This window comes from Prinia subflava, chromosome W (genome assembly GCF_021018805.1).
Source record: "Prinia subflava isolate CZ2003 ecotype Zambia chromosome W, Cam_Psub_1.2, whole genome shotgun sequence".
Taxonomy (NCBI): Eukaryota; Metazoa; Chordata; class Aves; order Passeriformes; family Cisticolidae; genus Prinia; species Prinia subflava.
In genome coordinates, this window is record NC_086282.1 from 3,360,310 (window position 1) to 3,385,030 (window position 24,721).

Here is a 24,721-nt window from a genome sequence, read left to right on the forward strand (position 1 = left end):
TTCAATTCATGGTGTAAAGGAAGAGGGGGCAACATCTTTTATTTATGCAAATTCCTTCTAGCTCATATACATAATCAAAACTCTTGAAGGCTTTATGTGTTGATCAAACCAAACCACAGCAAAAATAGAAAGCGTAGGGGTAACACAAAAGGGAGACTGAGTAAAAGAGGGAGGAAAGAAGGAACAAACCAAGGAAAGAGCCCCAATCTTGTACCTGATGCGTAGCAAACTGTACAATATATACATCTTCATCACGTACTATCCTCCCCAAAGAGCAAATAAAAAGAACTTGGTAACACAGGAGGAAAACAAAATATACACGCTGTACTGTATTTGCCATGGAGCAAGCAGCATGTTTATATGCTAGTCTCTATAACTTAATGCTGTGTAACAGCATTTTTTTTCTTTTCTTTTCTTTAAATTTACAAAACAAAATATCTATCGAGAAATAATCTAATCATATTGCTCTTTGATACACTTCTGTAGACAAGTAAGACTCAAAGTTATATTTCAGCAAACTGCAGCTATTGGAAGTCTATGAATGGCCACAAAAATCCTCCATTCAAGTCAGCCCTTTACCATGTGCTGCTGCAATTCAGTATATAAAGGTGCTATATATATATATATATATATGTACCTCCCATGTACAGACAACACATGGTGGAAGGCTTGTCATCACTGCTGAAGATTGAGACTGGTTAACCTCATGTACAGCAGATTCATTTCCACGTTCCATGCATCTTACATTGACTTCATGAAAATGAGGACACAAATAGGAAGAAAAGCAAAACTTTAGTCAAACACTGCTTTAGAAATGCTGCAGCAGAGGCCAACATCCTTCAGTTATAGAAACTACTGAATTTCCCTTTTTATCTTTTCTTGTTTTCTTGGTTTTTTTTTTGTTTTTTTTTTGGTCAAAATAAATCTCAGGGCTAGAGTACAAAGTGCTGGACCAACCCACTTGAGGAAGCAACTTTAAAAACCATGTTACAACAGCACCATCCCATTCACCAACTGGACCTTCATCTCTTGAAGGCTGTTCATTTTCTTCTTCTGGTGACCAACAAGTGTCACTCCCAGACGTCTCAAATCCCTGTGGGAGAAAGCAGACGTTGGTTCCATGGACCTCTTAGGCACATGTCGCCACGCACACCACGCGCCACATGCGCTGCTGCTGCTGCCAGTGCCTACCTGTTATCACTGGCAGCTCCCAGAGCCAAGTTTAGTAGGCAGGTTTTATTTTCCCCATTTGTAAAGTTTTTCTTTTTTTTTTTTAATGGCTGACAGCATCTCAGAGAGGTGATGTGATTTGAATGAGATCACCTTGGTGGCCAAGGAGAAAGGCCAAACAGCAAAGTATCAGCATCATCTTTGGCCAAGGATTCTTCTAGGCATGAAAAGTCCTATTTCCAAGAGAAAAGCCATGTAAGAAAGCCAACGTTGCTGTTTCCTCTTCCCATGGGAGAGGCTGGTCTTTAATCTTGGATATGAGCAGTGAGGAGTGAGGTCAATCTGTGCTTTCTTCCTCTTCAGATGAGGGAAAGCCAAAGAAACACAAATGGCAAAAGCCTTGAGCATGGCCACCATCCTGATGACTCCTTAAAGTCAACAAGAATTAGCAAAGCAGATCTCCTTTGAGTCTTTGTAAATCTTCCCATAAACCCACATTTGGTTTTGCTTTGGGCAGGTGAATTCTAGAAGCCAAGGGCATTTGTGTTGATTCTGTCTGCTGGGCTACCATTACAGGAAAGCTGTAAAATAAGACAGTTAATGTAAAATGCAGGATCAGGAGGAAAGATTGTTTGTCATCAACTCCACCCTCCAAAATTCAGATGTACAGATGAAGGTAATCACTTTCATGTAATTCACGTGAATGGCATAAAAGAGGCACCTCGAGGATACAATTCATCCCATCCAAAGACAGGAGTGGGACAAATCATCTCCTGGAGATACTGCAGCAGGACCTTGGGTTATCAGATTCAATGACACCTCTAAAGCCAGGTAAGGCCATCAGTTATGGCAGAGTGTAATTGTAGAGATTTCTTACTGGGCAGAAAAGTGTTAACAAAGAAATTGTAGTGTGGCAGTGTGTTAAATTTGGTTTATTAAGTTTGTTATATCTTCCTTTGTTCCCTCTCCACCTCGTGTACCCCTGTGGCAAGTTACGTAACTGTCAGTTTTCTGTCAGTCATGAAGCCCGCGAGTTTTTGTATTTCGCCCCACTCCCTTGGTTGGTAAAAGTTGAATATCGCATCTGTGTAACGGTCCCTAGAATCCCCTTTATTGGTTGTGTTGCCTTTACCCCTCCCTGATACCATCTGGATAAAAGTTTACGCAGAACCACCCCTCGGGGCAGTTGTGATATCACGCTTGCCCGCACAATAAACACTGCTACCTCACTGCCTTCCATCCTGCCTCTGTTCGTCACTTTAACATCGCTGCCAAGGATCTCTCGAAACAAAGAACCCACAGGAATCAGTATCGTCGTGCGGCGCACGAACTGATCCTCGTCCATAGTCACGGTGTCCTGGGCTGGCCGTGCGTGGAGACGCTGAGGTCTTGAAACACAGAACCGTGACATTGTAGGAATAAAAGCTCAGCAGAAACATTACAACAGTTGCATATATGTTTCCAGCACAAGACACAGAAGCTGTTAGAGAAGCAGGTTGACTATAAGAGATGTGGTGTTTTGTCTGAAGACTTCCACTAGAAAAATATCAGTCCCTCACTTTCTACCTCCAGACTGGAATGAATTAGGGATGTTTCAAAGTTGTGCCTTATGGTCCTGCCTGTACACTTGTGAATCCCCAAGCTGCTGACACCCTGTGTGCAATTCTTTTAGGAGGAAGTTCTCCACCAAAAGCCACTGAGATGTGAACTTGAACATGCAGCTGCTGTTTGGAAACCACGCTGCTACGTTCAAGCAAGGGCTGGGAATCCCCAGCAACACCTGGGACCTCAACCATCACCTGAGACATAATTGCAAACCTGGCCTACAGTTCACAGCAGGGCTGTGTGCTGGACTGCAGGCGAGCAAGTGCAAGGAACACCAAAACATTTTCACACGAGCCACCCATGGAGGTGTGCTTCTTTCAGCAGCTTCACATTCTGGACAGAAACTCCTGTGCAAGTACAACCAACCATGTCCAAAAATTACACAGATGAATGCTGCTTTGAATAAAAAGTCTTGAGTGAAGGCTAATACATTAACATATAAACTACTTGAAGCCAAAAGCTAGATCTGTACTTCTCCAAGGACTGTCGTGTTTTCTGCTTTTTGATTTGGAAAATACCAGGTTTTTTGCTTCGAGCTAAACACATAATTTCATTATTGTACCTCTTTTCAGCAATGCTTCTTGATGATGCAAAGGGAAATCATAACATCAGGGACACAGAGCAAAGGAGGTCAATGAGACACATCGGCAGTGCTCCTTACCTGGCAGAGAAAAGGCTGCAGCACCTGCAAAAGGTGTCTACCTTCTCAGGGGGACATGCTTTCATTTCTGCCTTCACTGAATTGTGAAACTAGTTCAGCAAGCCATCGTAATAATGAAGGAAAATGAAGTAATGCTATTGTTACATGCAATTTATTTTATGTACACAGCACAGTTGGAAGTTCACACCAGAGATTAAAAAAAAACAAACAAATAACCCCCCAAAAAACCCAAACCAACCCCCAAAACCAACACAATACAGGATCTGATTCTTAAAAGAGACAACATCCATCTTCCCCCTGCTGAGTCCTGCTCTGGTGGCACTTTTTGAAAAATCAGCTTTTTTTCCCAAGGTATCTAAAGTGCAAGCTGAGCTCTTTTGAAATCCAGTACCATGTATTTCACAGATGTATAATTTCTGACACTCTAGCAAGTTATGCCGGAAAAAAGCAGTCTGAAACTTGGAGAAAAGCATGCATGTCTTGGCCTTTTACACACAGCCCCATCAGTCCAATAAACCCCCCCCACCCACATTTCACTACACAGCCTTTTCCCCCCATATAGTATCCCCTTAACTCAATACCCTTGAGGAGTGTCTCACTGATTTACAAGAGAGAAAGAAGAAAAAAGAGTTTCTGGTTTAACTCAGAGAGGGGAAAAACACTATTGTGGGGTCTTTCACCTCAGCAAAGATGAACCAGAAGACACAGCTCCTGAACCAGATGCCTGCTAAGTATAAAAATCAGCAGCTTTATTCAAAAGTCACCTTGCACATAGCAAAGACAACAACAAAACTTTCTAAAAACTGCCTAGAGAATGTAGGAGCTTTATTTCCGATGTTTCAAGCATGACTTACAGCACGTTGCATACTCCCATGCACCCGGTGCTGAAGGACTTAAAGCAGTGTAAGGCAGAAGACAATTTTGAACAGAATTGGATGCACAAATCAGCTGTTTTGGGGACAAAAAACTCCCAACAACTGTGCTGAAGGGCTGCAAAAACAACTGCCTCAGCTCCAGTCCAGAGCTGGCTGGCTCATGTTACTACAGCCAAGTGGAAATTTCACTGGGCTCAGCTCTGCAGAGGAGATGTGTGCAGACATCCACTGAGGCTTTACAATAAAAATGTGCATTCCCTGCAGGAAAAGGCACAACTGAGACCCGCGGGCAAACAACACCTGCGATCAGGATCCAGGCTGCTCCTTGCTGTGTAAGTGACCTGACCCCTGGTGTTGGGTTTTGTGTGTGCTTCTGCAGTGAAGATCTGTGCACCCATGAGCTGGGTAGTCTCCCTGCTTCAATATGCTTGGCCTCCCCAGCCATGAGACAACTTTTATTCTTATTTTAGGGAGTAAGTTTATATTTTCTTTCATTCATATAGGGCTGGAAATGAAAGTAGGCAAGAATTTGAATCACTTGTCAACAAGGTATTAAAAGGTTTACCTAAGCTGACCAAAAAGCCAAGGAAATTAAGGGGAAAACTGGTGTCAGTTCCTCCCAAGCAGCCTGTACATAGCTGCATGCCAGCTGCTCTCTTACCACTGCCTTGCATGGAAGCCCAGCTGCAATATGCCAGTGACAACACGGTATCCCCTTCCCTGCAACAGCCTCCATTTGCAAGGGTTGAATGCACAGTCTCCATGTTGTAAGAAATAGATTTAAAACATTTTATTTACAAATAGAACTACTTATACACCATGGACCAGTTTGCCAAACACAGTGTAGACTAAGACTGGATTGCCACATAAAATACAACCCCCTCACCAGCTGGTTTAGTCATGCAAGCAAAGGGCCACAGTCCTGAAAGATCTCCATGGTCAGCAGCTGTCAGCCTACCACAGATAATTTGTATTTCATCTCCCATCCAGGGCAGATCTCACCACTCTTCTGCATGTGGTGTAACTACAATTGCCCATGCAGACTGGGACTGTTCATGGAGTTAGTTGTCAGTTTGAATGAGAAGAAACAAGAAGAACCTCAAAGACCTTCAGACAATGCTAAAGAGAGAGGAATCCACTTGCTAGGGACATGTGCATGAAATGAGGACTTAAAAAAATTTGTTTTAAGAGTTCATCTGCTCTTACTCATAATTCCCATTCTACTTGATTACAAGATGAGAATTTGTTCAGAAGCAGACACAGCATCACAATCCCAGGACTGAGATTTCAGGTTAAGAATAAGCATCTAGAGCAGGTGAACTCCTAAATGTTCTTCACCCAGTATAACTTTTAATAAATAATTTATTTTATTTTAGAAGAAAAATATATACAATGCAAAGCAACACAACACATATTACAAACATTCAGAGCTCTTCATTTAATAACAAACAACAGGGTGTCCTGAGATTCAGTGAGTACAGATCTTTCAAAAGGTGAAAATATGTAGCCCACATGGTTAGTAATTGGTCCGGTCAAGGGTCAGACTGAAACTCATGTCATGTATCTATCTATTCTTGAGTATTGTCCTGGTAAAGTTATTCTTGCAGTGGATTGAAAGAGTTCCAGACACAAAGTCACTAGGTGGTCCACAAGTTTAAAGAGCAGGTCTGGTCCACTGGAAAGGTTCCCTTCAAGTCTGATATCCAGTTGGAAAGAGAGGGTGGAGGGTGAGGCTCCACTTTTCACAAGGTGATTCATCTCTTTGCAAGAATTAGAGCTAAATGTAGAAATCACTCTTTGTTTGAACACATACATTTTCAGGTCTTTGCTTAAGTAGGCAGAGCTTAGGACTTGGGGTGATATTCATCGATCTTAGATTTTAAATCTTTTGCATTCAGAAATTTGTCACTAATACTACTCTTTGCTGGAATAAATGCATTAAGCCATCAGTTTGAAAGAATCAGAATGGTAATCAGGACTTTGCTTTTCATGTCAGGGGAGGGAAGTTTTAAAAAAAATGCTGAACATCAAATATCTCAACCAGGTTCTGTGAAGAAGCCACAAGCTGGGCACCCACAATTACCAGTCCTGTCAGTGTTATGGCCAACTCTTCCTATAGCACTAGTAGTTTTTTTTCAGTAGATTTTAGAAATTATTTACATTTATCTTTTTTTTTCCTGCTTTTTCTGGCACCAGTTATCCACCTAATTTCTACATCTGTCTCCTGCATGGTTTGAATTTGGTGATGATCATTTTGGATGGTATTTGAAAGCAACCTCTTAAATTGTAAAGATTGTTTTACTGATGTCATTTGGGGAAAGCAAGCTACTTTCAGATGTTTGGATCATCTTTTCACCCGATCCCCCCAAGTCCCAGCTCTGGAATATACAGAACAGTTGCCTCTATTAAAAATGACAGGGAACATTTAACCTGAGTTCTCCTTTGTAGAGTACAAAAAGTTTTGTTGCTCCCTTTTACAGGGAGAAAAAAAGAAAACCTCCAGAAAACCAATCCCTCTCAGTATATCAACCTTTAAAGAACTTTGCTTGTTCTGGTGTTTATTTTCTGGAGAACCCATGAGAGCCTCAGCTGAGCCCACCAGGAGCCATTTTTCTCCCTCACTTTATTTTTTAAGGGCAATCTGCCAGTTTACATCAGCCTGAGTTCAGGACTTCAATACATGACACTTCTCTTGAGCTGCTATGATGGTTTCTCTTTTTTCAACAGCTGGGAATCTGCTGTTTTTTCTTTTTTTACTGTTTCTGAGACAGAAGTTTTGATTTGGATGGGTACTTGGCCTCTTGATTAATCTTCCACAGGTTTTCCAAAAATAAACCTGAGTGGGGTCAAGCCTTTTTGACAATCCACCTCTGCAATGCAAAGGTGTGTGGGCTGACAGAGGAAAACCAAGCAGGCATCTCTGCAAGAATCTCTGTCCACAGGCAGCTGCAGTGGGGAGGGGGAATTTATTTGCCGACATGGATAACTAGCTGGAATAGGTTTCAACCTTCTTTTCATCTTCAACTGAAATGGAAGATGGATCCATGAAATGCCTCCTTCCAGTTTAAAAAAACCAACCCAAAAGCTCCCCCAGGCTGCCAGGCATCAGCTCCTTTGCACTGCTCTGCTCTTCTATAAGCCCAGAAGAAAGCTTAAACTGAGCAGCCCAGACATGTTTTCTCCACTGGGACCAGTAGGATGACATTTGTGCCATAGAGGACATCCTGGGACCTGGGGAGGGGGCCTTCAAGGAGGTTTGCAGCTGGTGAGAGAGTATCTCTGGCAGCTATAATCTTATTTAAAGACTTTCAAACCAACTTGACTTTCTGGCTAGAACTGTGTGGCTAATGGGTTTCTTGGTACATTGACAATCAGAAAAAACATTTTAAAGCACTTTTTGCATTGCCTGAAAAGGTTTTGGGGGACATTTTTGAAATTTCTGGAATACCAAAGAGTAAACATAGGAAAACAGTTAAATTTTAAAGTCAAATTAAAGATTTTATTTCATAATCTGAAGTGTTGCACTTTAAGAATTTGGAGGTTAGAAATACTTTTGTCAGCAGCATGGGATGCTAAGACGGTGTAGGAAGGATAGTAATGTGATAAATATAGTGGGTTAATTCATGTTTTTATGGATTATAGTATGTTAAATCACGTTTTGGTAAATACAAACTGTAAATATGTTATGTAGAATGTAACCTTAGTTCCAGCCAGCCGCGGAATTGACGAATTCCGAGTCAGGCAACACCCAGAACCCACCATTTAGGAGGACACAATGAAATGTGGGGAACTGGAGATGCTGTCATTGGCATCAGAAAGGAGGACACACGAAGATAAGCAATCAGTTCTCCTCCCGAAAGCAGCAGTCATCAGAGCTTCACCATCTCGCTGATCACCGGAGGAGAACATCTGTCCATTCAAAATTTCAGCTTCCATTCACTCACCAGAGGACTGAAATTGACACTTTTCCCTCCCATAGGACACCCCATTCAGCAGACCAACAAGGGCGATGCATTCCAATAACTATTCCAAGGAAACAAAGAACTGTGGGGAAATCTTATGCTAGGGGCAAAATAAACTGTATAAAACCTGGACCCCAGATGGGACCGGTTCGGGAACTCTGGGGGATTGCAGTGCGATAGAGGCTGCTTTCCGGTTCACCCTTTGACAATCCAGGGTTATTGTCACTGTAACTCCACTTGTTGGTTTTACCGAAATTCTGTAATTTGATTTTTAATTAACCAAATTATATTTCAGTTGGCAAAGTGGATTGGCATTTATAACAGTAAGATTGCTTAAAGTTACACAAGTAAGTAAACTTCTAATTTGCTGTTGAAAACACCCACTAATTTGGGTTTCAAGTCAACATTTTCTGTCACCCAAACAAAAGCATTTTACTTCTTAGCATTTCGTGTAGAGCTCTTGAAACTGCAGAAAAATTCTGAAGAGGAACAAGCTAGAAGCTTGATTTTCTACTTTGATATGACTAATTAAACCAAACAGCAATAAATCTGTGATGGATTTTAGACAACCTGCATTTTCTACCAGAAGTTGCTCTGGTTATCAGACTCTGGCTAGCTATTTCTGCTGTGTGGATGCTGAACAGCCTGGGGATGGATGCCCTCTTCCTTGGTCAATGTTTGTAGATTATCAGACTAAACTGTGGAGTCCTCAAAAGCCCAAGTAACATGACACATAATTGCAGGACAAGGCTGTGAAACAACATGTAAGGGTCTAAGGAGCTCAAAAGAGGATCTAGATAAGAATCCATGCACCATGATGTGATAAATGACATGGGATAATTTGTGTTTATTGTGTATATAAAATATAAATTAACAAATGTTCTGTAAAATAAATGAGAAAGTCGGTCGGGCTTGGGACAGACAGATTTTTAGTATGGACAACTGCCTCTGCCAGGAATTTGGGATGAACAATACCCCTGTTGGGAAACCAGGAAATACAAAATTAGCAATAGAAAAGAAGGTGGATCCAGATGGGTCGTCTTGGGTGGTGGAACTGTGAACGATCCAGCCATTAGGACCGATATGGATCTCCCTCCACCATCTGGGGGACGCCTCTCCATTCACCTCTCCATTCACAATTCTGAGAAACTGAATTAATATTCATTTTCCCTTGGAAGAACCATTCAACAGACTGGAAGAACCATTCAACAGACTGGACAGCAGAGAGGAACTCCCATGAATATGAAGGAAAAGACGAAAGACAAAGAAGATGTGGAGAAATACTCTGCCCCTGGCTAAATAAACTGTATATAAGGAGACCCCTGAAAGACTGGATTTGTGAACAGGGGGAGTTACGGTGCGCTAGAGGCCATAGCTAAGGTTCACCCAGTGCCGATTCCGGGACTCGACACTGAACTTCCGATTGTTGGCTTATTCTAAATTTTGTTTTGTTAGTTCTTGATAATTAATAAAAGTATTTATTAATTTGGAATTGGTTGAACATTTATAACACTGATTTCCCAGACAGTTGCTGGAGAGGACTTGATCCCTAGCTCAGGGTTTTCATGTGATTGGCTGATAAAAGACTGGATGAGTCCAGGTGTAAGGGGCAAATGTTGATGGTGTGAGTGGAGCAAATAAAATCAGAATGAGAGCAGATACATTCCTGTACTCCCTCCATCTATGTAATGGAAAAGTGAACTCCATGGAGATTTCACCGACCTGCATCACACTCCTGTGCTGCACAGTGAGCTCCACAGCAAGCACTGTGGCAGACAGGAGGAAATGCTGCAGTTTTGTGGGGTGGGGGGACTTTTCTTGGTTTATTCTTAATCCTCAGAAGCAATTCTGTATGTGCAGTGGCAATCTGCATGTGGTCAGAGGAGACACAACCTTCTCCAAAGCAGCAGAGTACAATTCTTCCCATTCTGCCTTACTGCCTGCAGTAAACTAAGCTTGAATTAACCCAGCTAGAAAGGCAGGCTTTGAGGTGAGTTTGAGACAGCGCAGGCAGCAGCAGGAAAGTACTGACACAATTACACAAGCAAGGCAGGCAATTAAAGGTGGAGCATAGCAAATTAGCAGCCCTGAGGCATTTACCAAGTAATTTGAAGGCTGTTGCCTCAACTGCAGTCACACCCACGTGCAAAAACCACGGGCACATTCAGAAAAAAGGGTCTCATTCAGGAAGCCTGTCCTCTAGAGCTGTGGGTTGCTGATGCTCTTGCACTGGCATCAGCTCTTACCTACTTCTCTTAATGCTGAATACCATTTCCACACCTTACTGGGCTTCACTGTTCACTTGATTCTATCCAGATCAGCCATGAAACCACATCTGCTCATCTGCTGTGAAGCCAGGATGTCTCAGCAGGGACTCTAGCACCTATACATTCACTAGTAGAGTAGAGGGTTTATTTTGTTGGTAACCCCAAATAATCAACTGCTATGGTGTCAAGAGGATGGCCTGGCAATTACAGAAACTCATGCATTAATTTCTGTGAGTAAAGGAGCCAGCAAAGTACTGGCTGCCAATGTAGTGATTGTAAATTTTAGTCTCGCTTGCACTTGTTATCAATAGAGATGCTATAAGGGAGACTGCAGACTGCAAACACAGGATAACATTTTCCCTTTCTGCAGCCTCATCCTTGCATATTTTTGAATGGTTTGTCTTTCTCCTCCCTCCTTCCACTGCAATTCCAAGAAATGAGGTAAAAATGATCTGGACACTACTCACTCTAGGGTCACCTGAGCCACCGAATCCATTGAATTGTATCTGTTCTCCATGAAGATTTCTGTGTATCAGCCCATTTTGATGGCTTCCAGCCACTCACCCACGGACCTGTAAGCACCACTCCTGACTGGACTGTGCTCTACCAACACATTCGACACTCTATAGATAAGCAAAAACAAAGAAGCAAAGAGAATCAGTTTTGAGATATACACATGACTCAAGTTGCTTGCATTTTTTTATGGTAAAAATGTTTCTTTTGTTCTATTTTCAGTGATTGCTGCAGCCTAAATCCTGCTAGCAGGCTTGATATGCAATGTATCAAACACAGCACTTCACCTGCAACCTCACCCATTCTTGACCCTTTCTGGTCCTCATCACAAGCAGAAAGAGGAGGAGAGGAGTGGTATCCATCCCCATTACCTCTTGGCCACAAGTAGGCTCCCCCAGTCACTCCTACTTCCAAGTCTTATCTTTTGATGACTCCTGCTTTGCTCTTTTCCTCCACCTTTAAAGCTCATAATTAACTTAAGACAGCGCAGAACCTGGAAGCTAAAACCCAAATTACATTTCCCAGCAGCGGCCATCAATGGCAGGCAGTCCAGGGAGCATTAACAGTCTAGAGGCTGGTCCTGCAGAGCCGGGGCGGGGGGGGGAGTTTGGATGCCGACAGCATCCAAGGAGCCTGCAGAGAGCACCAATGCTCCAGTGCTCCAGCCACGCTCCAGCCCTTCAAACAAAGGTACACTCCTGCTCCCACACCCTCACTCCAGACCCTGCCACGGCAATTGCTCCCTGCTCAGCTGTGCCACTCACGGAGGAAGCAATTCAGGCAAATAATAACTCTTCCCCGCGGCTGGAGCACTGATGCACTACCTGGCACAAGCAGGGTCCACCACCCCACTAATGATGTGCAGAGAGCAAAGAGGGCTTGTCCAAGGTCAGCCAGGAAAGAAACCAGGTCTGTTCCCTGCTTTGTAAATGGGACACAGCTAACACAAGCCCTGCGTAAAGATCATTACCCACAGGTAAAAAACCCCACCATTTTCTGGGTCAGCCTCTGATGGTGGCTATTACACTTAAAAGACTTTCAACTGGAAGGAGAGCTGGGATATTATATTATTATAGAACTTCAGGAATCTTCATATATTTTATGAGCACATTAGTATTATTTGTTTATTTATTAGCAATGCTGAAGGGTCTAATAAAATGTGAATACTTGCCGTACCAAGAACATAATGGCTTCCCATAACATTTTATACACATGAGAAATTCAAAACTCCTAAGTAATCATAATGAGAAGTGGATTTTCATCACTAATGTCAGGAGGTACCTAGTGATATCATAGCACACACTGTAATGTAGAGAGTGACTTCCTCCCTTATTTGCATTAATGAGAATTTCCATAAAGAACAAATTACATATATAAAAAAATCCTTTACAGCTGCTCTATATTGAAATTATGATTCATTTGGAATTACTATGGTCTGGGCACAGCAATCTATGAGAATAGAAACACAGCCCCAAAGCCTGACTGCTCAGGTGCTCCATCCATATCAAAAATATCCACAGCAGCTCTGAAAAGGAGAGGTTTGGAATTGCATGGACCCATTAATGGAATAAAACATCAGCAAGGTGCTTAGCAGCTCAAGAAAATGGTTTCCTGCCTATTTTCCTCATCTGGCATAACAGTTTGGTATAAAAGAGTGCAGGAAAAAACACGCAATAGGCCTGGAAAATAACTGTTCTGAGCTGAAAATAAAAGAGAAACCTCATATTTTATGCTGTCATAAACCTTTTCCTGCAGGTTTGCTGGCACTGATGTTACATCTAATTGCTAATAAGAATAATTTCTTCTTCAGATGGCAAATGGTACATGTAAAATAGCCCAAGAAACAAGATCTATCTTGTATTTAAAAATCAACAGAAATTTCAGGTTCTTGTCTTTCAGTGCACAAAATGCCATGCACAGGGACATGCCACCACAGGGATGTCCAGTTGCAGCACGTGAGATGTGCCACATGCAGCTGTGCAAGGCTCACTTGGAAGGTGTGGGGACAAATGACTAAGTTCACAGCAGTATATCTGTTTTGGCCCATACCACCAGTCTAACCTAATCTTATCTTCCTCATTCCTGTTTAAAGAAAACAACATATCTTTTTTTGTCTCTCCTCTGAGGATAAACTTTTCTGAAGGGTCTTTTCCATTGTTAATCTGGGGAACTCCACTGCCATCAGTGAAGCAGCAATAATACACACACACACATACATATATATATATATATATATGCACACACACACATATATAAAACTTTTTTGACCTTGCAAGAGACTGCTTGATTAGCAACATTAATGGCTCAGAAGTAAATGTGTGCTTATAGTGAAAGCAGAAAAAGTCTCTCCAGGACTATTTAGCTCTTTCTCCCCAAGTGCAGCTTTATTTCTTGATTGTGTTTACCTTACTTGTAGCTGTGTAGCTATTCAGATTCATGTTTAAATACAAACTGGCTTTTCTATTCACTTAATGTGGTCTTAGCAAAGGGTTTGTGTACAACACTTTGGGAACCAGAGACCTCCTCTTGCAATTACCAAGACTGTCACGACTTGTAGTGGTGGCTAGCATGCCTGGGAATAGTTGTGGAAGGATGTAGTTGGACATCCATGAGCTTTGCACACCCTAAGAGTTTCCTCAAGAGACACTCTTCATTTGTATTACCAAGATAAAGTCAACAGGCAGATAATTGGAGCAGTATTTACTATCTATCTCATGCACTCAAGTCTTGCCTTCTCTAATCTTGCAGTAGAGCACAGGTAGTTTTGTCACAAAGTACTGCTGAAACTCCTGTTTCTGAAAGACAGACCAAGGTAATTTTCTTTGTGGTAGCAGCACTGCATTTAGAGTGAGTGAATCGCTCACTTGGCTGCCAACTGCAACAGAAAAAGTTGATATGAGTCAACCCCCCTGGACATAAAAAAGCTGAAGGAACATTCACCCAAGAACACATGCAGGCTAAATAATCAGAGGGAATCTGACCCCAGGGGTGGGTCTTCAGACAAGGAGCTTGCTCTGAGAAATGGTTCTGGGCTGAGTCTGTACCTGTTTGATGCATTAACCAATGTCTTCAAGCTGCTCGGGTTACGGATGAGCTTGTCCAACATGCAGACAATTTCGTCAAACTTGGGCCTGCTGTTGCAGTCTTTCTGCCAGCAGTCGAGCATTAGTTGGTAGAAAGCAGCAGGGCAGTCCATGGGACTTGGCAGGCGATAGCCTTCCTCCACGACTTTAATCACCTACAGGACACAAAACGCAAGGCTTTTCTTCCCCTCATCTTTTCCCCAAATGCAAATTGACTTTAACATAGTCAATTTGATTTTTGGGATCAGCAATATGCTCACAAAAAAATCCTGCCACCCCCCAACTCTGCACATGAGAGGCAAACTCAGTAAACCCCTCTATCTTTCGTATTTTCCATGGGATGGGTTGAATAACTTAATTTTTAGTCATTGCAAAATTAATCTAGAAGGCCAAGGCACTGCTGCAACTGGGGGGCCAGACTGCCTGGTTGCACTTGTTCGAAGCTCAGTTGTGGTCTCTACGTTATATACCAGAAAACTCCCAGAGCCTATGCTAAATCCATGAAAAAGAGCCTACAGGGCTTTTTGGCATCTTCTTGGAGTGCAGTGATTTTGTTTATTCAGATGTTGGCTTCTTTTTAAATGAAAAGGCATGTGCTAGACCACAAAATTGTATTACAGTGTCCTGGTTTAGGGAAAATTTGGGAGGAAACCTCTGAATAGGGTCCCTCTGGAAAGCAAACCCAAAAGGTTCCTCCCCCCAGCCGGTCCAGGAAAAGAACTTCCTTGGAGAAAACTGGAAAAAACCTATTTGTTTAACAACAAAATGCCCACAAGCATAAAGAATGAATAATATGAAACAATAAAACCTCTTGCTGCTCCAAACAGAGATGGTAAACCTGAGAAAATCCTCGCCGTGGGTGGCTCAGCTCACTCAGTTCTTTATCAGTCCCAGTCCCTCTGGAGGTCCAGGCCTGGTGGGCCGCAGGTGCGAGCCCTCGGTGCTTCTCTGGGGTTTTCAGTCCAGAGCAGATTCAAAGAGTCCCAAGAAAAAGGGAAAAAAAACGGTCCAGGGAACTTCTCTGCACTAGCTAGCTAAACTAACTAAAAAGAAAAAAAAGATCTCTGTCACAGGCACCGGTCTGTGCTTCAGATGAACTCAGTCTGGAGAGGAATGTGTAGGAGGAGAGCTGTTTTCAAAACAAACTTGGCCCTTCTTCGTTCCTTGCTTTGCTCTCAGAGCCAGTCTTAAAGGCACAGAACTCAATATACAGCACAGACAGAACAGACGATTTGGGATACAAGCATCATAAAGTCACCCTAAGACATACAGTAATTAAAGTCTGACTGTATTTTAAAAGAGACTTTGAATGCTAATTGATGGATGGATTCAAGGCAGAGGCAGAACAACCATCTCATATATCATTCAATACTGTCTGGGTCTAGTAGTTTCTTAGTGTGGCCACCTTTCTGCCAGGAATTTAAAATGTCAGCCCAGGAGTATGTAAACTAATACCAGGGGAGTTGTTGCACTGATTTCAAATATAAACCATCTATGGTTTTCTACCTAAAACAAGTGGTATGCATATATGTTGCCTGCCCTCTTGAAAGGCAGAAATGAGGGCAGAATTGAAGAAGGCAACTTGTTTTCCCCAGTTTGGGGCAGATTTGTGGAAGGGCTTTAAGCCCAGCAGTTCCCATTTTGAACCATTACAATTTTCAGGAGAATGCAGCTCATGTTTCAAGCCACAAGGTTCTGTGTCTGTGCCAAGGGAGTCATGGCAGCCCATCTTCACACCCTCCACTCCCAAGATTCCTTGATGAAAAGGAGCTGGAAGCAGATATTTGCTATGTCCACATGAACACCATGTGTGCTTCATTGTCCACTCCAAAGACTACCTCAAATGCCATTCATTCTAGGCACTGCCTCATAATTTGAAAACATCCTGTGTTGAAAAAGAAGGCTCTGTGGTTAGCATGGAAGTTGTTGTCTTGGTTTTTAGCTGCTAGATGAGTAGTACAGGATGAGCTGTGTCAGGCTAGCACTGCATTTCAGAAGGCTTCAAAATTCAGGACTGCATGGATTGTTTTTAAATTGTCCTCCATCACAGAGCTTTTTGTTAAGTGTAAGAGTCACAGGAATGAGCCAGGCCAACTGAGCAGCAGTAGTGGGAACCTCAAACTCTCTGAGGATGTACACAGCAGAGAAGCAGTTAGGTGAGGTTTTACGATCTCCTCCAAGAGTAAAAAGCACATCAGAAGATCTGGGCCACAACATGTGCAGTCCTTTAGTGCCCATCTGAGATTTCATCTGTTGCTGGAGCAGTTACACCACTCTCCACCCAATCTGCACTTGCAAGGTAATCTCTTCTATAGCCTGGCTGTGGCTCCCAGCTCCACCATACCATGCTATTTATACTCTCTGTTCTTCACACCATGCTTTTCAGCTGGTCCCTGATTCCAAATTTGCAGCTGCCCTATAAAGAAAAAGCTTCAGTGTGGCACAGCCATGAGAATGTTATTTGCTGTGTCCATGTCTGTATTTATAACAATAATGGGTCATCCTCCAGCTACAGAAGAAAGAAAATAGTAGCAAGACAGGGAGCAGACCATCTGGCACCAGATCAGAATATCTGAACTATAGCTGCAGTGGGGTTATGCATGCTGGATATTCCTGGCAGTAACATCACAATCAATAGTGTTAACTCAATTTACAGGATGTCATTTGTCCTGGTGATACAATGTAAATGGTATCAAAATACTGCAAGAAGCTAGGATGCTGAAATAGACTCTTGCATCTGAAGGTGCCTTCAGGCGTCTAGCAGTAAGAGGACCAAAAAACCCGAAACAACAAAGACTGAGTCACTTGTAGCCACCACGGTGATTAGAAAATAAGAAAATGGGACATTTGCTGCTCCATTCATTGGTGTGTACTGCTTTGTAAGACTTGAAGATTTAGAATTTTCACCTAAGGAAACACTTTTGTTTCTCTTCTGGACAAGCACTATTCAGTTATAGATTGGGGTGACCGAACTGGATGTTTAGGAGAGGACAATTTGGGATAGTCTATTCCAGTAAACCAAAGCAACAGTCAGTGGTGTTTTCACAGATTCACCAGTCTGAACACTAAAAATCAACCACTATGATTATCTAGCTTATCAACCTATGCAACACAGGCCACAGTATTCTTCTCAATAATTTCTGCATCAAAGCCTTATCTTGTGGTCAAGCCAAAGCATATTTTTAAAGGGCCATCCGGAAATCAGCATGACTTTAAAATGTGATTTGTAGCATTAAAACATTTCCTGCCCTGTTGCACTTCACCTCCTTTAAAGCAAGCCATCTGTAACACGGTGAGAATAATTTTGCTCATCATCAGCTGTGGTTGAAAATGATGTGCTTTAATTACAAGCCATGCAACAAGAAACTCTTGTGCAACAGAGTCCAAAATTTATGTGACTCCTTTTTCCTCTGCACAAAAACCAACACTGTATCTAACACCACTGACTCTTCTGTCAACACAAGCTGAGGGGGAAATAAGAGGAGGCCTTCAGGAGCTGAAGGAGGAAGAATTGCATGAGAAATATGCCACAGCACTGAATTAAGTTCCTATGTCACCACCATTGAGGCACTTATCATCTGCACAAAGGGCAGAAGCAAGTAACACAGAGGTTACACAAGCAAAGCCTAAGGAGGAACTGATGCTCATAAACACCTCACTAGTCCTTTGTTTTCTGCTTTCACTCCAGGTAAATCTTTGCCCCACAGAACACAGAGGCATTTGGGCTTTTTGGAACAGTTTTGTAAAGTGTGGATGCTCATAGTGTTATGATTCAGACAAGGGACTCCCCTGGCCACAGAATATTACTTCACTGGCACCAGCCTCAGTCTTGGCCTGGCATTTACTGAACAGCATCTGTGCTATGCCAGCGCATCAGCATCAAAGATAGTTACAGTGCTCAGTGTGAACGAAAAAGCTTGGCTCTCAACTGCTGCATTCTCTGCACAGACTATGGAAGCAAGTCCCTGTATTTGACTAAGATAAATCCCTGTGTAGGTACATGCTGGTTTACTGAACTTCCTGCAAATGTGACAGCCTCAGCAATGCAGGAGCAGTGGGGCATTCATGCCAAATAGCGTGCTCAGGTCTCTGGCAAGAAGCATGGCATGACCATCTCAAAGGTACTCCTCGTTTCCATGCCTGGACTCAAAGTGAGATGAGACAGGAGCTCAGCATGACAGGTAGTAACATCCACTGATGGCAAAGGCTCGCTAACAAAACTCAGGAAGAGCAGAATGCTCAGCCAGAGCCCTTGCTGCCAGTGAAATGGCAGAAAAGTCATTGGAATAGGAATGCTGCTCAAAAAAGCAGAAAGGATGAAACACCAAGTATTGTGACCAGAGGAAACCCATCCAGCAGTAGGATTTCCACAGGTAGCAGGGCTGCTCCACATGCCTTGTGGTGAATCTGACCCCACGACTAGCTGGCATTCTCAGAGACCTTTGCAAAGCATAATTCTCAGAGTTGTGAAGAGGAAGGAGTGACCTAGAAAATCTGGTTACCCCAGGCTTAAATTTTTTTAGCCTTAGACAAGGACAGATGTTGATGGTGAGATCAGGGTAGAATGCAGCCCTGCAGTAGGATCAAGAAATCCTTACCCAGGCTGGGATTGGAGATGCAGTCAGGTGGGAGAGAATATTCCCAGGCATCTCACTGTTTAGAGATGCTTCAGAGGGTGACCTCGAGGTCAGAGGCTCAGGGGGGCACTGGAATTCAGGAGCAAAGGGACACAACTTGAAGAGTACTGTACAAATGAATGAGAGCTTGTGCAAGCACAGACTTACAAGATGTTCGCAACTGGAGCAAAACTATTCTCTTGAGATCAGCAGTGCAAGAACAACCAAGATGTAGCTCTGTGGATTGCTGTCACTAGATCAAATCATCCAGCTTTTCTGCTGGGAAACAAAGCTCTTACCATGACTCTCCTGAGTTTCAGCTTTATGTGGCAGCAGGGGTTTGAACACACAACTAAAATGCTGCCAGTTTATCAGCATCTATCCCCTGGCAGGCCTTTGTCATTAAGCAGAGGAGGGACAGGCTCCAGCTCTAACAGCATTAGTGAAGCTTCAGTGGTCTGCTGGGGGAAGCAGGCTTGCTTCCATGCAGACACATTTTCCTCTGTGCACAGCCTGTTCTGGGTTGCTGCAAAAAAAAAGAGAGCATCAAACAGGAGGATCATTTCTGTCTGGCATGGGGGAGCAAAGCCATTTTTACAGCAGCTCTCCTCTTGTCCCCATCCTGCCTCTCTGATTGCAGAATGAATCCTGAGCCCTCAAAGTCCCATCACACAGCAGCTCTGGCACGTGCTTACATCTTGGTTTGTCATTTCCCAGTAAGGCCTCTCACCATAGGACATCACCTCCCACATTACAATGCCGTAGCTCCAGACATCGCTGGCAGATGTGAATTTGCGGAAGGCAATCGCTTCAGGGGCTGTCCATCGAATGGGGATCTTCCCTCCCTAAATGGAAAAGAAATGGAGAAAAACCCCAAAAAACAGATTGCAGAGGAGGGCAGAGAACATCCAAAAAAAGTTGAAACAGCTCTTCTCAGAGCACCAAGGGATGTTATTATCTCTCTGGAAAGAGACATCGAATTTTAAAGTAAATATGTTTGACAGCATGGGGCCCCTTTCCACATTATCTCAGCCCATAAGCATTTGTAGGCTGCCTACTAATTGGCTGTCCTGAAGGTTTGTTGTTTGAATGCTGGGACATGTATAGGATCAACATCTCAATTATGTTGCATGGGTTGGTAAGGGAATACAGTTCCTCCATTTCTGAGAGCGAGCTGGGGAGGAACAGACAGTTGTGAAGCTGAGGAAGACTTTGATCTAACGAGGGCTTCATGCAAATTGCTGCAGAAGTAATTCCCTTTTTTAATTTTTTTTTTTATGCAGTCCTGGTCCTGCAGAGAGATCTGTGTATCAGGCACAGAAATTTGTGGGTGCAAAGACCAGCCTGCTTGGCCTCTGCTGTGGGACTGAAAACGATGCCACAGCTGTCAAATGTGCTTTGCTGTTTCCTTTTCTCCTTTCTATCATTTTAGAAATCAAACTTCAGCTCTGAGAAGGGAAAGGGGAGGGAAAGGAGAATCTGGATTAAGGAATACTTTTCTCATTGGGTTTAAAGAGTTGTCTCCCTTGATTTATATAAAAAATATTATACTGTGAAGTCCCTTCCTCTCTGTGTTGAGCTAAATATTGGAAGATCTCCCTGCATGCCTCCTAACAGTGCTTGTTATTGGAAAAAGACAGGATTTGGAACACATTTTCAAAGACACTTTTTAAGAGTCTCTTATTCCCATAATTACTCACTCACAAGCTCAGCAGCGCATGCCTTGAGTGCAGTGCCAATTAGCTCATGGCAGCACATGGGAGCCACAGCAGGGCTGGCCAAGAGCCCTTCAGCTTGCAGGGAAGTGCCAGTCCAGCTGTGCACTGAGTCCCATCACGGGGACATGACTGACAAAAGCTGAAAGGCCCTTCCAAGATGTCCACAGGAACTGGGAACATGACTCCAGACAGCTCCCATCACCCACTAAACAATACCCTTGGAAAAACAGTAATAAGACATGTCCAAGGTGTGCAAATCACTGCCACTAATACTGGAGGCTCTCTCTAAGTCTGTGCTGCTGAGGCTTGGTCCTGCCCACCCCTCTCTGCAGTGCCAGTGTCACATGGGCAGAGCAGTGGCAGAGCACTGATGCTGGAGAAGCTCTTTCTTGGGTTGGGAAAAATTACTCTCAACTGGGTAATGCTGAGGGCAATGTGCATTATTTGCAATGGGCATTCATTACAGACTTACCAATGTTTTAAAAGGGTCAAATTGTTCAGAAGACCATGGCTCACATCACAGGATGGGTGCCTGAGCAAAGCAATTGCTCTTTCTTCCCTTTCATATCCACCAAAGAGGACAGAATAGAGCTTGGATGCATGGCAACTTTTCAAAGTTTGCTATTTGACTTGTGTACCCAACTTAAACTTAAGAGTTATTAGTTAAGCTCTGTGTTATTTGGCCATTCCCACTATAAATTAAAGGCATTTGCAAAATTTATCTGGTGACAATTTATTGATATCACCTGATCAAACCCTCTTGCACAGTTTAGAGGCTCTGAGTTTGTAGAAACCTCTTTGCTAGAGAGCCTGAACACCAAAATGTGGGAAGAAATACATTTCACTTGAGCTCAACCAGTTTGGTAACCCTGTAACTCACCCTGGTTGTGTACGCTGCTTCAGGGTCATCTTCTAGGACTCTGGAGAGGCCGAAGTCCGACACTTTGCAGACCAAGTTGCTGTTGATCAGGATGTTCCTGGCAGCCAGATCTCTGCGCACGTAACCCATGTCAGACAGGTACTTCATTCCTGATGCTATGACCCGCAGCATCCTGACCAGCTGGATGACTGTGAACTGCCCATCATTCTTCTGCAAAAGGAAGGAGACATTTGATGAGTTGAGAGCCTCTGCACCCTCAGCATTGTATGTGCATGAATAAAAATGCAAAGGCAAGTCTCCAAGGAAGGAAACCAGGAAAATTAATAATTCATTACTCTCATGCTCTGACCATGAAGCTTTTCTAAGTTTCACTGTTTAGATTAGGATCTCTAGAGACAAAGCTAGAGAAATGTAGTTCTTTTAACTTGAGATCAAGGAGTGATCTGCTTCTACTGGTGACTGATAAAGAGACTGTGATTGGGAGTGAACACGTGTATAAGGGCTGGGCTGTTTCTTGGTCAGGCAACTGAATGGCACCAAGTTGCATGGAAATCCTACCTGTAGGGGTTCATGAATGCTTGAGGGGGTAAAGGTTCTTCCCCATGTTGCCACATTGCACTTCTAACCACTTCCCCCACTCTCCCTTCTCTAGTGTTTACATTTCATGGAAAAACTCTGACAAGTCTGGGGTTTGCTATGCTGCAGTATGGATCTGCTGTAGAACCACACAACATTTTGCAGGGTAAGTTAATACCTTCCATGCAGTCAACTGCCCTCTAAAATAAAATAATAACCTCCCATTTATTCTTAGCTGTTTCTATCATTGCTTGCACCAGGTCCTTCATAATGCTGTGTAAATGCAGATCAAAGAGACAACTGAGCTACTCCTGCCTCCAGACAGCACCAACACCCAGAAAACATTTTCACTGATATCACCGTGCAGGCCTAGCCAGAAAACAGACTGGGGACACAGATCTGGGTGCAGCAGAGCAGCAGGGCCGAAGCCTGCCCCTTAGTTTATTTTGCCATTATATACCTGTGGCAAGGTGACCATGGATTGGAGAAGGGTATCCCCACCTCTCCTACCACATTGGTCCAGGAGGCTGTCATTCAACCTCCCCTTCTCTTGGAGAAGGAATTCATAACATTGCCAATATTTACAAAACATGGTCCTGTGTTTACAATTCACCAGCGTGAGAAACTGCACATTTCTCCTTTAATATGAATGCTCAGCAAACCAGGAAAATTCATGGCAACACTCTGACAGTACCATCTACAAAGAACTCAAACCTTAACCAAGTCCCCAGGTCCCCCTGGAAAAAGGATCAAAGTAATACCTTTAAAAATGTATCCAGAGAGCCATTTTCCATGTATTCAGTCACTATCATTACTGGTTTGCCTGGAAAAAAAAAGTGCATGAGTTTGTTAGGAATTTATCTAAAAAACATGAGCAATAAAAAAGTCTTTTAATAGTGTGTCTGCATCTGGATATACAGCCATACAACAGTAGATCTACACCAAGACACTGCTGTCCAAGCAGGATGACAAGAGTTGTTCCCAGAATATATACAGAAGTAGGGAAATAGAGGAGGGGATGAAAAAGTAATATCATATTATGGGTAGGATAGCAAGCCCTAGAAAGTTTAGATGATGACTGAAGAGGATGTTGCAAGCTGAACACTGGCAGCCTTGTTCTTGTCTCCACCAAGCTGAAAGCTTGCAGAGGCCAAACTGCACACAGCAACCTCTTTGGACCCTTCTTGCAAGCTTTAACACCCTGAAGTAACAACAAGAGCTCAACAAGAGCAACAAGGATGATCTGAAGCTTGATATTGGTAGCCACCAAATCAAGACCAGAAAAGGATGGGATTGCATTCCTTGTAATACAAGTAATTCCATGTGACTACCCTTGTAAACACATCTGGAAGTAAGAAAAGGAGTATCTATGCTGTAGAACAAAAGCTCCTTAAGTGTGGAATGAGTGCAAGCGGAAATCAAAGTAAAAGTTCTTAACAAAAGACCGGGTCCCCTACTGTTGGCAGGAATAATAATGTTTTTCCAAATTTGTTTGAATAATTTTCATGCCCAAGTCATTTTAATGGCAATTATATATAGTTTTTGCTCAGTTTTTATATCTAATTTCTCGCTAGCTTGCCACAATGACATAGCAATAATTAATGTGGTGTGCTCCAGCCCTTGTAAATTCAATGAAATCTTATAAGAACATGTAAATTATTTTTTATTTAAATCAATTTCCATTAGCTAGCACAAAGCACAGACAAAAGAAGAGCTGTCAGTTATTTGTAAAGTGCACTATAAATGTCTTTTATAGAAATTATCTCTGAGATCTGCCGTGTGTCATAACATGCACATGAAGGTAAATACTAAAAATCAACTCATGTCCTACCATTTAGATAGATCTTAATTTTCCTATTTTCAATTACCTTAACTATTTTGCCTAATTTACTGCTTAATTATGTACATAACAAAGGTAATTGTGAACCTGTCACTCAAAATACTCATTGCTGTGCAAACACTACCTTTGCAGCATGAAGGACCTGTGCTACTTCAATTCTTTTAAGTTACTCTCCCAGCTGTTGACCAAACTTGAAACTTGCCCTAAATATTACTTTTGATGTGAGAAATGCACCTTGGGACCATGAAAAATATTGCTGAGTCCCAAATGAAACGATGGGGCCCATCTTTAAGTGTGATAGCCATCTGTCCTACGCTGAATGTAGGAGGGAGGAGAGATGTCGGGGGGGCCATTGCTATTGGACGGCAAACATGTCAGTGGCTTTGCAGGAAAGAAAACTCCAGGGATATCTCAAATGTTAATTTGTTTTGTTTTGTTTTTAAAAGCCAAATACCCAACTGTAGCATGGTGTCCCTTATCTCTGACACTTCAAGGCAGCTTTGCAGTGAGAACGGTGTCTTGTTATGCCACTCCCCTGGGGGACCTCCTCCAGACTCCTGCGTTTGGATGCCATCAGAGAAAAAAAAAGTAAAATTTCTGGCACTTCTGTTTCATTATCTGACTGCTGCAGGTTGGCAGCAATCATGGAATAAATCAACCCCGTATCCCAGAGCATGGAAATAAGGACACAAATAGATAACTTTCTACAAAATAAATTAAAAGTAAACATCCGTCCTTCCAAAGTGCTGGGTTGATTCTCTGTGTCACCAGGGCTTCCTCCCGCTGGCATTACATAGTCATAAAATATATGTGGATGGCACTCATGTCAGTGGTGTGCACATTAATGCAATGTGCACACCATCAGTGCAACCAAATGGGCAGCAAATGAAAACTGTCACTACCTTTTTTAAGCAGAAATAACTGAGGGTTTGTCTGCAAAGGGATAATGATTAAT

General features: G+C 42.8%; 1 protein-coding gene across 1 annotated transcript in view; it reads right to left on the minus strand.

Moving 5' to 3' along the window:
• Positions 1–527: 527 nt before the first annotated feature.
• Positions 528–24,721, minus strand: part of LOC134563376 (ephrin type-A receptor 5-like) — a 234,604-nt gene continuing 210,410 nt past the window's right edge. The window contains 6 exon segments of the mRNA XM_063421260.1: positions 528–1,093; positions 11,008–11,163; positions 14,098–14,291; positions 19,448–19,597; positions 21,351–21,560; positions 22,688–22,749. Of these exon segments, the coding sequence (XP_063277330.1) occupies positions 988–1,093; positions 11,008–11,163; positions 14,098–14,291; positions 19,448–19,597; positions 21,351–21,560; positions 22,688–22,749 (878 nt within the window). The 3' untranslated portion in view covers positions 528–987.